At 43.3% G+C, this 15,801-nt stretch overlaps 1 protein-coding gene across 1 annotated transcript in view; it reads right to left on the reverse strand.

The window, feature by feature from the left end:
- Nucleotides 1–15,801, reverse strand: part of LOC144799578 (hydroperoxide isomerase ALOXE3-like) — a 201,765-nt gene that overhangs the window by 19,896 nt on the left and 166,068 nt on the right. The window contains exon 10 of the mRNA XM_078670951.1: nt 9,652–9,821. Within this exon, the coding sequence (XP_078527077.1) occupies nt 9,652–9,821 (170 nt within the window). The remainder of the gene's footprint in view (nt 1–9,651; nt 9,822–15,801) is intronic.

A 15,801-nucleotide genomic window follows, 5' to 3' on the forward strand; every position in this document is an offset into this window, starting at 1 on the left:
GGCCATTGGATCAACACAAGAAACTACCTAGGCTCATTTACTTTTAATTAGCTGTCTGCATGCAAACTTCTGACTATATTGTGGTGCATTGGGCACTAGTTTACATCTGAAAAGCGCTATGAATCACCTCTTTTTGTCATATTCAGTTATTAAGCCAGGCATGTACTTTATTTGTAATACAATATTTTCTGTATATATTTTCACTGTGACATCCACTATATAGATGTCTTTGTGAAAGCTCAAGCGTGCAACTCTCCAGCCAAACGCCTGACCGAGTCAATATGTAGGAGCCTTTTTAAAATAGTATTTTGCATAAGGCAGCCCTTCCTTCGCATTACAAGGTAGCCACAAAGTTTAGAATCAACATGTCTTGGAATGGTACAGTGCATCACTGTTTTACCATTCCAAGATTGCCACCACGTTAAGAAACATTGTGGGAGCCTTTCTTTTTATTACTTTAGAAAACAAACACAGGCAGAGCTAGTGGGTTTGGCGTTTATATGCCAACACAAGCAAACACAGGCATCATTAATGCACCCTTGGGCATACTCGTGGTCGCATGCATTAACATATTCAAACTAGACTAATTGGCTAAGCCAGTTCCTATTTAACTTAATTGCTAACAACAATGCAAAATGATATTGAATATGGTGTACTTTGTCTGCAATATGTCAAAAACAAGATTGACAACCCAGCAAGTGCTGGATCGGAATACGCCCTGCATTGCTCAGGAGAGCACTTTCCTTGCTTGGTGTTCCACTCTAACCAAAACTGTGTGTTACCTTTTTTGCCTCAGCATACATGACAACCATGCATGTTCACTAAGGAGCTTCTACTGTGATAACATGAGACCTCAGAGCTTACCTCAGAGCATGGCTCTGAGGTAAGGAGATACTGAGTCAATGGTATGAAGTGCACACCTGTATTTCTCATTCTTAATATGCTTAATTCCTCAAAATGCGTGCATCCTGGAATCACGGTCCGCCCTACGGCCGCGTGAATATGAAAATCCTGTTATTTGAGAACCCAATCGCTCCCTCCAGAAGCACTGTTGCCTCAGCATACATGACAACCATGCGTGTTAACTAAGGAGCTCCTACTGTGATAACATCTCTGAGGTACGGAGAGACACCTACATTGTACCCACCCTTTTGAAAGAGTCTACTGACCTCTCACTGGGCTGCAAGAGACTGTCAGTGATGGCAGCAACTGGTTATAGTAAGGGCACAAGCCCTTTTTGCCTTTAACAGATAAGGTGAATGCTTTCTCGCTGCTCCTGGTAAACGATCTGCCTAGACTCCCACAGCCCGGCCTTTCACTTCTTCCATGTATGACATGAATGTTGAATACATGTATGCTCAGGATGAAGGGAGCAGTGTGAGCCACGAGTGCATGCATGGTGGTTGACTGTATGGGGACAGGAGTATATTTTTGAATGCCTGTACATGGATAACTCACAAAATAAAGACTGGCTGTGAGTTTGCTGAGGTACTTTGTTGAGTGCAGGTCTGGAAACTCCAAGCCAACGTTTGATTTGAACCGCAATCCTATAGCAGGAGGGTAAAGTGACTGTCATTTCTAGTGCAAAGACAGCACCATGCCATCTTTCTTTTCCCCAGAATTGTCACTGCAGAAAGGATTTTGTAGTGCCTGGCTTTGGTCACCTGGCCATCTTCTGTGCTTAGCTCTCTCTCTCCCTACCAGGGAATACCCAAATCCACAGCATCTTCTTGCTGATTATGCTGATAACATGTGATGTCTTTGGTGGTCTTTGTGGACCCCCATTCATAGGAATGAACCTCCTAGTTCATCAGCATGAGCAAAGGGTGAGTTGGCAGTGTGGCAGTGTGTGTAACATAAACTCATTCAAATACTGTTCACCTCCTTTGACTTTGATTGGAAACATTTGCCTCCAAACAATAACATGATGGAGCTGTGGGGGGGGGGAAAATACAACTCAAAATAAAATAATGGGAGGGATGGCGAGGATGATAGATGGAGAAGGAAAGAATGGATTAAGTGAAAGATGGGTGAAGGAAGAGAAGGTAGGAGGGAGAAAATGATGGATGGTCAACTTCATTGAGAACTGAAGTGTAAAGGGCACCATTTGGCTACATTGTTTGTCATGGAACTATCCAAACAGAAGTTGCTGACATCTACAGCAGAACTCCAAAGTTTGACTGATCAGCCCAGAGGGCAGGGCAAGATTAGGAATTTCTACACTTAATTCTTTGAGCAGTTAGCCAAGTTCTTCCACAAACCAGTATTCCCATGTAAATCTGGCCAGAACAGAAGACCCCAGATGGCCTGGTACAATAAGGAATGTAGATTCATTAGACGTCAACTAGCCCAGGCAATCAGAGAGAGCAATCTGACTCTAGTGAGGGATCTGAGGAGAAGGTACAAGTTATCACAAAAGAGGGCCAAAAGGGAGTGGGACACAGGTAGATGGGCTCTGATTAAGGAGTCCTGTGCTAGCAAGGACTCGCAGAAGTTCTGGCTCCTTGTAGCTAGGGGGGTTGTCGATTTTGGAAAAGGGGGGTGGTGATGGACAGAGCTTCTGAATGATGCAGAATACTCTTACCAAGTCAAGAGATCATGGTTTTAATCCATCACCGTTTTTTAGCTCACTGCACCATCCCAGCTCAGAACTTGGCTATATGCAAATTAGTCTGTTCCTGTCCCAGTGCATGATGGGAACAGGGCAAACCAAACTACCAAGCCAATTCTTATACTGGGAAGGAAACAAGCTTCCGGGGACCGGTTTCTGGCATCACAGCCTTCTTCGACCCGGCTTGCTTGAATCCTGATGGTGCAATGAGCAAGGGACTCACGTCTGAGTATACCCTCCCACACATAGTGTGGATAAAACCAATTTTGGAAAAGGGGGGTGGTGATAGACAGAGCTTCTGAATGATGCAGAATACTCTTACCAAGTCAAGAGATCATGGTTTTAATCCATCACCGTTTTTTAGCTCACTGCACCATCCCAGCTCAGAACTTGGCTATATGCAAATTAGTCTGTTCCTGTCCCAGTGCATGATGGGAACAGGGCAAACCAAACTACCAAGCCAATTCTTATACTGGGAAGGAAACAAGCTTCTGGGAACAGGTTTCTGGCATCACAGCCTTCTTCGACCCGGCTTGCTTGAATCCTGATGGTGCAATGAGCAAGGGACTCACGTCTGAGTATACCCTCCCACACATAGTGTGGATAAAACCGATTTTGGAAAAGGGGGGTGGTGATGGACAGAGCTTCTGAATGATGCAGAATACTCTTACCAAGTCAAGAGATCATGGTTTTAATCCATCACCGTTTTTTAGCTCAGTGCACCATCCCAGCTCAGAACTTGGCTATATGCAAATTAGTCTGTTCCTGTCCCAGTGCATGATGGGAACAGGGCAAACTAAACTACCAAGCCAATTCTTATACTGGGAAGGAAACAAGCTTCCGGGGACCGGTTTCTGGCATCACAGCCTTCTTCGACCCGGCTTGCTTGAATCCTGATGGTGCAATGAGCAAGGGAATCACGTCTGAGTATACCCTCCCACACATAGTGTGGATAAAACCGATTTTGGAAAAGGGGGGTGGTGATGGACAGAGCTTCTGAATGATGCAGAATACTCTTACCAAGTCAAGAGATCATGGTTTTAATCCATCACCGTTTTTTAGCTCACTGCATCATCCCAGCTCAGAACTTGGCTATATGCAAATTAGTCTGTTCCTCTCCCAGTGCATGATGGGAACAGGGCAAACCAAACTACCAACAGGCCTCCACCCCTACCAACAATATCTCTACCACGGTATGGCATGATCACTTCTCATTGCAATATTCTGGGCCTAGTTCATCCGAAAGAGATGAAGCCTCCTATGGCCATGCCCCAGCTCCAACAAATGACTTCTTCTCTCGAAACAAAATCATGGGTTGCATTAACTACATCGCCAAGGCTAAAGCTACTGGACCGGAAGGCATTCCGGGTGACGTGTTCACATATGACAGCGAGACTGGGCAATGGCCTTGGTTAATTCCATTGCCACGGGGGTTCAAATACCCAATTCTTGGAAGGGGGCAGAGGTGATCCCAGTGTATAAGAAAGGCAATTGGTCCCTACCTGGCAATTAAAGGCCAATCATTTTGATAGATAGTATCCAAAAGGTCTTCGCCCAGGACTACTCCTTAAGGTCCAGGATTGGATGAGCAAACACAACATCCTCTCCCCACTCCAGGCTGGTTTCAGACAGAAGACGAGCATCACTGATCAGGTGTTTTGTTTTCAGCTTCTTACCGGGAAAGTCGTGGTCCTAGGTCACGGAAGAATCTATGTAGCCTTCATCGACCTAAAGACCGCCTTTGATCTTGTCCCCAGGAATACACTTTAACAAATTCTAAATGATATGGGCCTCCCCAAGGAGATTTTAACACTCATCATCTGACTCCACAAGACAAATTTTGCGAGGGTGCACTGGGGCTGTCAAGTCCAGCTGTCAGTCCCGATAGTAATCAAAAGGGGGTACGCCAGGGCTGTGTCCTGGCTCCCATGCTTTTCTCCCTCTCTGTGAATGGTGTAGTCCAGCATCTTTCAGAGGCTTCAGTGGATGCCCCAATCGTAGGGGTAGAAAAACTGGCAAGTTTATTAATCACTGATGATACTTTGTTAGTAAGAAAAACACCAAGTGTGCTCCAACGGCTATTAAATCGTTTTAAATCCTTTTGCGATTTACGGGGTCTGGAGATTAAAACCCCAAAGACAAAGCTTCTACTCTTCAACCCCCAAAGGTCATTTAGAGGTAAACTAACAGTAGGAGGGGACCAACTGGAGAGGGTGAATACCTTTGACTACTTGGGAATGACCATTCCCAAAGATATGTCATGGAAACCCCATGTAGAAAATCAGATGCTCAAGCACAGACAAATTGTCGGGGCCTTCCTTTAGGAAAATAGCACCTCCTTTACTAAACCAGTGGCAGCACCAATTCAGATGCATGAGGCTAAAGCTGTGGGCTCTGCACCTTATGGAGAAGAATTTGGGGGATTTAAAAGGATGGATGCTCTACTGAACTCGGAGAACAAGTTCCTTAGGTCTCTTGTTTCTCTACTGCAGCACACACCACTCCATCCGTTAAGACTTGACTTGAGTAGAGCCACCATTGTGGAAAAGGTCAAGCTACGCCCCCTACTATTGCGGCTGTGCAATAGGTCTACCCTGGAGCTTTCCTCGTATGCCTCGTATGCCCTTGATGAAGTGGCCGCACTCGACCATTCCAGTAATATTGGCTGGATTTGTAATGTGAAATCCTCTCTAAGAGCATTGGGTTTAGGGTGCCTATGGGACACTAAAGACCCCTTACCACCCCTTAGCAAAGACGCACTTAAGAAATACTATTGAGTTTGGGTAGCCCAGGGTTCTATTACCAGCTCCTCGTGGGGATGCCTAACCTTGGAATTTATGAATTTTAAAATTACTGGATTTTATGAGCTATATTTTGAAATCATCCCCACTCCCCTGCACAGGAAACTCTATATGCTATTCCGCTTTGGATCACTTCCTTTAAATTCATATACAAGCACCTGGAGGCAGACATCCACTACCTCTCAGTCTTTGCCCTAGGTGCGCATCTGCTATAGAGACCATCTTCCTGGTGTTTTTGTTTGTCCCAAGTACTCTTGTCCAGGATGCAAATGGCTGAAACCAATCTGTAAGCAATTGCGAAAGCACAGCCATGACGATGCACTTTCGTATATTAAAATCAGATCGCTAGCCCTGCACTTGTTTGTGCCATTGCCAAGTTCTTGCGACACATGTGGGCAACAAGAAGGCATCTGTCAAAAGTGTGAAACTCTTACAGAGATGAATAACTTTTTATTTAGTGTATCCGTATTGTTTTAAAACACCCTGTGTGATTGTTTTTGGTCCACGAGTAACCTCTTATTTTCTTTGAGTGTGTAAAAAGCATAGAAACCTGCCAGCATAGCGGGCCTTGTCATCCGAGTGGGTTAGGCAAAGGTTTTTTTTGTCATGGTTCTTACCCCACACCAGGCATGGCCCGTGCAGGGCGTTATACCGGGGCGGTGACGTCAGGCGGGGGAGGGTCAGGGTGGGGGGGGTTGTAAAATGCGGGATATGGACCATTACAGGTAAGTACCGGGGGGAAAAAACGAATTTTGTTGCCAGTGCTGCCTCACATTTGGCAATGCAGCGCAGGTAACGAAATTCGTTTTTTTCCCCCGGTACTTACCTGTAATGGTCCATATCCCGTATTTTACAACCCCCCCCCTGACCCTCCCCCGCCTGACGTCACCGCCCCGGTATAACGCCCTGCACGGGCCGTGCCTGCGGGCCCACACCCGTGTTCACTTAAATCACAATGGACTTTCAGATTGCATTCCTATGGATATTTGTAATCTCTGTTTTAGCCTACTGTGTTTCTTAACTTCCAATTGGTTACCAATGTACCAAGGTTCATTGTACCATACTTCACGCTGTATATTCCTCCATTTGGTTCCTAATGTATATTTCTGGTTTTAATAATTATTTGTATGTTATATTCTGTACCTGCACTTTTATGGTCTATGACCGAAATAAAGTTGAATGATGAGGTTCATTCATCTCAGTAACTCACTCACTCAGTGCCAATCGACATTTTGTTCAAAGTGTGGGGTATTTTAGCTTTCTGAATGCTCCCTCGTCTACCACCACCACCAAAAGCAAACGAAGCAAAACAGAACAGCGAGTTGGAATAGATATTTGTGTCTGCCAGTCAGATATAAAACATTGGTACAAAGCAGGAGCCTTTGTGTAAGCATACTTTTTACCACCATGAAAGTTATTCGCCAGTGTTTTTGACCTATTTCTTGAGCACGATTCTAGTCTCCTGACAGCTAGCTCACTTTACCAAGTCAGGCAGAGTTTGGAGAATCAAGAAATATTTCCATTTATTTGCTTACGATTATTTTCAAAGTTCACTTATACTCTTTCACAAAGTCCCTAACTACTAATGAACTACTTTGGCCTGTTTTGCGAGGTTTTCGTGTGATTTTCTGTTGATGTGGTTTTTAACAATTTATGGAATTTAAGATAATCTGATTTATTCGGATGTGAAGTGAGGGTAAATTCTGGAATGCAGGTCCCCGAACATTTGTACAGTTTAAACTTTGGAACAAGAAAAGTGTGCTTAGTAGAAAGTCTCAGTAGACAAGTAGGCTAGTAGTTATTGAATCTGCCAGAAAACAACAAAGGCATCAAACCAAACAACGTGCTATGCATCAGACAGGTGACCGTACATTGTGTATGTTAGTTCACTGTAGTTGTTCCATACGAGCTTAAATCATCTCATTTGTTCGGGTCAAAGTACAGCCTTATTGCAAATATTTTGTAATCGTTGCAAAAAATTCAGCCCCTTTTGTGGAGCCCCAGATACGCCAAATTCCCATAATTCAGTGTGGTCTGGTTGAAGGAGTTTGTTACTATAACTTTATGGGAAAATGACAAATGTGAAAAGACCCACCTGAGTTGTTCCCGCTGAAAGAAACACGATTATGTTACAGATGAGATCTGCAAATCTAGCAAGGGCTTTTCATCTAATACGATGCCAAGATTACAGGCAGTATTCCCAGGAGTGAAACACTGGACTATTGTGTGTGTCCAAAGAGTTGGTTCCCATATATTTGTCTTATTGGTAATCAATAATATTTCAATCTTCCTGGAATTACATTAAATGTTTTTATCTTTCATCCATTTTTGGGGCAAGGGTAGCACAGAGGCCATGCTAGAGATACTGCCACCTGTCCTGGCCGAGGAGCGGCAGATAAATTGCATGCCGTTACCTAAAAGCAGGTCTTGATTCCATATTCCTAATGGAAAGACACAAATTGACTTAAATATGAATTCAAAAGTAAAGAGGATAGAGTGGATCATTGTAGCACCCTGCAGAGCAAAGGTTTTGGTGGCAAGCGGTAATCCTCTAACTGGACAGAGTTCTGTTCCATCAAACAGAAATAATTCTTCGGCTGATAGTCCCCCTGGTTTCTAGAGCTTTGAAGTAGACCAGTATGGTCAATGTGTCGAAAGCAGCGGAGAGGTCTAAAAGAATTTCAATCCAACCTCGTTGACGTCCACCATGAATTGTGTTTTGTGACTTTAGCCCAACTGCATTTAAGAGTATCTCCAGAGATGAGCTTAAGGAGGAGAATGATGTCCAGGAGAGGGGAATTACAGTCCAGTGACATGCACATTGAGGAAGCTGAGCAGAGGCGGTCAAGAAAGCTCATTACATCTTCCCCTGTCATGCCCAGTAATCAGTCCTAGTTGCCCCCATTTTACCTCACTCTTGCTTGGGCTGCTTCCCCGATCAAGGCGTTATTAGGATTGCTTGCAAGGTCCAAGTTATCAAAACCTGCAACTCACAGTCCAAACCAGTCAGCAGCTGCAAAGATATTAACTCTTTTAGATCCACTTGGTGAAGCCTCTTCTGCAGACCGGGCCTCTTTGGCAGAGTGTGTGACCTGTCTGTGCAGGAAAACCTGACTATGTTAGGAAGGTCCCTTTAGAATGACCCAAAAGAGCTTGGATCCCTAAGAACATTCTGCTGCGGTCATACCTCTTAGATAGAAGTTCTCTTGCTTCCTGCAATGCTCAGAGCGGTCCCTCTATTCAGATAGCAAGTTAATCTTCTGATAATGGTGCATCTCTGGTCCACAACCTTGGTTGCAATTGAATCAGTCATTAACATTTATTAAGCCTATTACTTAGACTTGGTTCTCTATTGCTCCAAATGTCAAGCCTTGTAGAGCCAGTGCCATATTGACAGGGCATTCCCTTATTTGTTTAGGGTCTGGCCCCATGCAAATGAGGGAATCTCTTTTCCTCTGCGTCTGCTCTTTACTATGTATGCAGATGTAAGGGCAAAGAAGCGGTTAGGAGGTGCATGGAGAGTACATCACAAAATAGTGGCACACTGACAGTGCACCCCCTGATGGAAGTTATCTGGAGGGAGTGAAAGGGTACCACCCAGACATCTCCCTACAGGCGGGCACAGTGACGCACTACAACCGCCTTTCAGGATCTCCATACCCTCTTGAAATTGCAGACACGTTGCCACCTCCACTGTGAAACACAGAGCAGCTTTTAAACAGCTCCATATTTCACTTGATTGCCCTGCCTCCATGTCAAGCACCCATTAGCGGCGTCCTGCGCATCTTATGCAAATATGGAAATTGCACACTTTGCATAATACGGCTCCTGACATCAATAATCTGCAAAATAAAATCCCAGAAAATAGCATCACAATGAAATGGAGCAAGGTGACAACTCTTTGCCAATCACTTCCTCCGCCATTGCTTGGTCCAGCATATTCTCTGCACATGCTCCAAGATATGCAAGGCTTTTTCAAAGTTTCTTCAATTTCGTTCCATGCTAGCACAGGCCAAATCTGTTTTAAAGGTCATGTTCGTCTTTCGTTTCCCTCCTCTTCTGTTATGCCTCATTTGAATTTTGTCATCAACATACGAGTTGTAAATATTCTTTTTCACTTGCAAATAGACATTTACCTGTTTACATTTCCAGGAGGATCAAAGCATTCTGTAAAATTAACAAAGAAAATATAACCCATCACTAGAAGCAATAAATGTATGGGCAAAAAAATCATCTCACCTCTCGATGGCTGACCAGATCTTCAACCCATCATCTCTGTAGTAGAAATTAGGCAACGACTCGAGCCCACGGGATTGGATATCGTCAGCAATGCAAATCGAAGTGTAGGTCACAGACTCCATGCTTCTTGTAATCAGCTCAGCAAGACCTGCTACCCCAATCGCCGTGTTCTGAGGATAAAGATTTTAGTTTCTGGTTAGGCCCATTTTCTAGGCTGCTCCAGACTATTTTACTCATAGATGAAAGTCTGCAAAAAGTGATGGATATAATGCTAGAATTCATCTCTGACATAGGTGATTACTCGGGCTGCTTCAATTCCTAATCCATTGTTATTTTGCACACCATGCCACCTCAGTTTTGACCCATCTATTTTCAAATCAGTCTTGTCCCTGCTCAAATGAAAACAGTCCACACCGAACTGTGAAGTCAGGTCCTCTATGAACCATAACACAAGCAACCCAGGACTGGTTTCACCCTTGTTTTGGGCTCACCTTATCTTGGTTCTAGTGACACTGTGTGCATGGACCCATGTCTGGGCATACCCATCCCACTTAGAGAGATATACTAAAGTATACGAAAAGTGGTGGATGGAATGATTGAATTAATCTCAGCCACAGATAATTAACTCAGGGCTGCATCCCAATCCATTGTCAATTTGCACACCATGCCACCTTAATTTGGACCCAGCTATAAGCAAATCAGTCTTGACCTTGTTCCAATGGGAATAGCCCAGCCCAAATTGCCATCTCAGGTCCTCCCTGAACCAGAACTCAAGTAAGCCAAGACTGGTTTTGCCCTTGTTATGGGAATAGCTTAGTTCCATTGATGCAGTGTGCATGGGACGCACGTCTGAGCTTATCCTTCCCACTTACGCTGCGTACTAAAAGTACACACAATATTTGAATTAATCTCAGGCACTGAAAATTATTCATGCCACATCCCAATCCATTGTTATTTTGTACAACATGCCAGCTCAGATTGAACCCAGCTCTATGTAAATCAGTCTTCATCCTACTCCAATGGGAACAGTCCAGCCTGAACTGCCAAGCTAGGTCCTCCCTGAACCGGAACACAAGCAACTCAGGAATGGTTTTGCCCTTGTTGTGGGCTTATCAGCTGGGAATTTCTTGATTCCAGTGACACAGTGTGCACAGGATCTATGTCTCACTCTATGCTTTCCTAGATTATTATAGCTCCTTATATCAGAATCAGAGGCCTTCCCTCAGCGTAATTTTGATGAGGAGGGGCAGTCCCTTATTTCAATGACCATATTACCAAATATCAAATTGCCCGAACTAGTTTCTCCAGCCAAGAAGAATGGCACGCTCCCCCAAACCTGGAACCTACTAAGAAACTGAGACTATTATCTTCAAATATAGCAGGTCTCAGGTCCAAGATTGTGAAGAGTGGGGGAAGTTGGTGGACAGCTATAACATATGCCTTTTTCTGGAGACATGGGCCACTGATAAAATATTCAGAGTGGGTTTCACCAATCACTGTGTTGAAACGACACCATCAAAGAAGGCTCGTCCAGCAGGGGGTCTTATGATCTGGATTAAAATTAATTTAGGGGTTCACATAAAAAATATATGACATAAACTCCATAAATTTACTGGCCCTGAAAATCAAAAGAATTACTACTAATAGATCAGTGCTCCTGGTCAATATCTAAAACAGATTTTTCTCCCAACACCACAACTCTCCCACAATCTCAGCTCTAGATGAGTTCATGGAAAGGGAAGGGCCATCACACAACATAATCCTTGCTGTGGACCTAAACATCACCTTTGAGCCCCTTGAGTTGACCACGAATATCAAGGACTAGGAGGATGCTGAATTGGCCATTCCACGCTTAAGGCACATAAAGCCAGATAAAAATGTGAAGGGAGCATTTCAAGTTGCCTCTCTCACTTTTAAATATGGGCTGAGGGCTGGCAATGGGCGATCCACCTCTGATCAAAAGCCCTGCTACACATACAAAAAAAGAAAAATTGTAAAACAAGGAGTGACTACATCCTTCTTGATGTTCGCTTGTGGTGCAAGCTAGTGGACATGTGGGTAATCAAGAAATATGATATTGAACACAATTTCTTACCTCCAGAATTATTTGAAGTGTTCACTTCCTACCAGCCTTGCCCAGAGAGTAGCTTACCTACTCCAACTATTCTTAGTGACAACAAAAGTAGAGTTAAATGGTCCGCAATAGAGAGGAGTGCAGCCTCTCTGGCACAAATCTACAACATAGTAGGCCACTCACTGGTTGACTTTGGTAACTAGGGACTGGAGATGCAGTCTCCGGTGGACATATTCACGAGTTTACCAAGTAGCCGCAAAAGGTTTTCTTGCAAGGGAGCAGGGGCAAGATAAAGGCAAAAAACATGAATGAGTGATTTGATGATTCCTGCAAGCTAGCTCGATAAGGTTTGATGATGGCTATCCAAGCGGACTCAAGAACTATGGGGCAATGAAAAGGAAAGTATACAAAAACACCCACATTGAGGCAAAAAGGAATTGGCAGGAACGATTTTCGAGAGAATTATTTGGCGCGGTGCAAGCCAAAAATAGTAAACAATTTTGGTTTTTGATTTCTAAAGGGTCGAAAAATCGAGTCAGAGGAAAACTTCCACATTTACACACAGATTTCGGGAAAATCACTTGAGTCAACTATATGCAGGTCCGAAGAACACTAGATGTGCACCTGTTGAGTACCCTGCTGCAGATTAGGAAATATTTCAACTTACTGTTACTATAGAAGAAACATAAGGACCAATTGCCACTCTGCAGCGGGTTAATTGCCAGGCTTTAACAAAATCCCGGGTGACCTTTATCTCTCTGAACCTGAAATTTGGGGTCTGATCTTAAGTCACATATTCAAAAAAGGGTATAAAAACAACCCAGCAAATTAATGGCCTATCAGCTTTATTGATATTGTGCAGAAAATATTCTGTCGGCATTTGCTGGGGAGACTCCTCAACTGGATGAGGGAAGGGAATCTATTGTCACCCTTGCAGGCAGGTTTCAGAGGCAACACAAGCACAATAGACAGACTGTTCTGTTTTCTACTGATCCTTTGGAATTGTTTGACATTCCAAAAAGGTCATTTATATGTTGTGCTTGTGGGCTTGTGGACCTAGTCCCATGTGAGAAACTTTGGGCAGTATTAAACAAAATGGGGGTACGGAGAAACTTACTGCAGATCATTATTAGACTCCATAAAGATAATTATGCTCAAGTCAGGTGGGGGAGCGAGGGGTTATGACCAATTGGATCAGGGTAAACAGAGGAGTGCATCAAAGTTGTGTCCTTGCTCCCACTCTGTTCACCCTTACATTAACAGTCTGATTGAATCACTAACAGACTGTAGAGGCAATCCCGCCAAGCTTGCCAGACAAGCCTTTGCTGTGCTGCTGTTCGCAAATGACACCTTGCTCATTTCCAGAACCCCAATGGGGCTCCAAAATATAGTGGATCAGTTTGGTGCGGCCTGTGAGTAATTCGGTCTAGAAATAAATACTTCAAAATCAAAATTAATGGCATTTAATCAACATAAGTCTAGAGGAGGTGAACCAATTTGACCACCTAGGTGTAAGGTTGACCAGAACATAATCATGGGCCTCACAAATTGTAGAAAGCCAGCTCTCACTGCAACACGTAGGCACTGCCCTAGTCAAAAAGTTATGAAATTCAATTTATAGACCACTGGCTCCAGTAATTCAAGTGTACCATGCTCAGGGCATTGGAGCCACACTTTATGGGGCAGAGCTATGGGGCCACAACAATCTAGGGCCCGTAGTAAATCCTGAAACTTAATTTATGAGATCAGTTTTGGAAGTCTCCTGGAATGCCCCACTGATATCGATGCGCCTGGACCTGGGCCTAAGAAACTTCATAAAGAAAAGGATTTGGGGAACCGCTGCACTCCCAGTGTGTCCCGAATATGAACCAGTCAATTGCAATTACTGAAGGTTAGGGTGCTCGTGATGATCACCTCCTGATCCCAGAGGTGCTGAATGAATGAATGTCTGAAAAACCTTACACAGTGTAAGGTCAAAATCTCGAGCACTCCTTAAGCGACAATGGTGCTAAATCATTCAAAATGAATCAAACAAAACGTGTTTGTCTCAAAAATAAATTCCAAAATTAATTCAATTGATGGAAAACATCATATTTCATCATATGATCCCATGTCCATGATCAATCAATCCAGTATAAAGAATTATAGAAAGATTATAGACCATTATCCATCATTATTACATTATTACGTTGTGAAATGTGTCCCCTATGCATTTTGAGCATAGCTCTTCTTCAGGGGAAAAATTCTACAAAGAAAACAAACTAAAAGAACATGTATCGCTGATCCAGGAGGGGCATGAATGCATATAGGGCTGAAGTGCAATGATGACACATCTTAAGATGTAGATATAATCATGCAAACGGTGCATGGTGTTTAACAGCGTATAGAAGAGTCAAGGAGTGGCTGAAAACCAATAAAAATGAAAAAGGTGGAAATAAGTTAAATAAATTAAAAAGTAGGTTAAAAAACGAGTGAAGCTATTGTATACTCATGACATGCTTGAAGCGTGCAAGAAGTGACTGAAAAGATACGGCAATTGACAAAATGCAGAATATCATCGAGTAAACTGACTTTGTGCGTTTTGAAAGAGGCCGCTGTGCGACTAAAGTGAAAGTTTAATTGAACCACGTAGTGCCATTATGAGCCTGTTGTCGCCCATATAGATCAAGGCCGAGCGCCCTGAACGTTAAATACCAAAAGTATATCAATGCCGGTTTACGAAAAATTAACAAGAAATAGCCCGGTGCATCAAACGCTTAACTCAACGTAAAACAGTGAACTGTGCCGAAAGTACAGCCATGTGCCAGCTCTGTGTGAGTTTGTTCGGCGTGTTCGTGTAAAAACCCGGAAGACACAAGAAGATTTTTTTAAAAAGGAAGGGAAAACTACGAGTAGAAAGAGGACTGTGCACGACAATCTCAGAGGGAAGAAACTAAAAATGGACTACGCATTCACGAGCCGTGAATAAGACTATGTATTTACAAGCCATGAATTATAATGCGATGCTCTTTAACACAAAAACAAATAGCTACAGAAACAGCTGAACAAGTACTCAAAGTAGCATACCGAGGCAAAGAAACAAAAGAAAATGCCACGAAGACAACAACGATCGTTTAACAACAGATGAACAGAATGGGAATCTTCATCATCGGATGACTCTTCCAGAAAAGATTCTCAATGAGGTAGACCACGGCAGATCTTTTTGCAAACAGATAATCAACCCAAACTTCCACCACAGCACAATATCACAAGCTCCTTATTTAGGGCAAGGCTCCGACCAAACCGTCGATCCAGGACGACCCAGTGTAAAAGACACGCAACAACCAGTGGTGAAATCGACAAGGAGTCACAAAACTTAGTGATCAACATTTCCACAACAGATATCAATGCCATTCAAACTAAGGTTTTACAGAAGGGTATCACATTTGTCCCAACGTACCAATCGAAAGAACTGGAGACCCAAGTTTGTTTCTACAAATTCATGAGAGCTCTCAGACTTAAACATTTTATTAAGAATATTTGTGATCCTCACGCGCGCGTGAAGATTCCAGTACTTTAGTTGATTTACGACCAAAAAGCACCTTTCCTGCACCGGTGAGCCACAAGATTCTGGATACTTTTGAAACCCTTGTCCAAAGAGATCTGCATACCATTTTCCAAGAACGAAGGTCTTACAATTCCAACTTGTCTAACCAAGAATGTCAGGCCTTAGCCCAGCTGGCAGCCAATAACAACATTACAATTTGCAAGGCCGATAAGGGTAGCGCCATAGTCATCCTTGACACCACTTTTTACACTGACAACCTGACAGCTCACCTGAATGATACATCCCTATACATGGAAATCAATTCAGATCCCACGGTGGAATTTAAAGAAGTTTTGCAAATTTTATGTGAGAAGGCTGTTAACCTGGATACCATCACAGAATGTGACAAAATGTTTCTAATGAAAGACCACCCTCAAATTCCAAATTTGTACATGGTTCTTAAAATCCATAAACATGCTACCAGACGGCCATTCCGACCAATAGTAAGCACCCGCGATCAAAGAGGTTATCCGAACAGTATCAATCAATT

The sequence above is a fragment of the Lissotriton helveticus genome, chromosome 12 (assembly GCF_964261635.1).
Source record: "Lissotriton helveticus chromosome 12, aLisHel1.1, whole genome shotgun sequence".
Classification (NCBI taxonomy): Eukaryota; Metazoa; Chordata; class Amphibia; order Caudata; family Salamandridae; genus Lissotriton; species Lissotriton helveticus.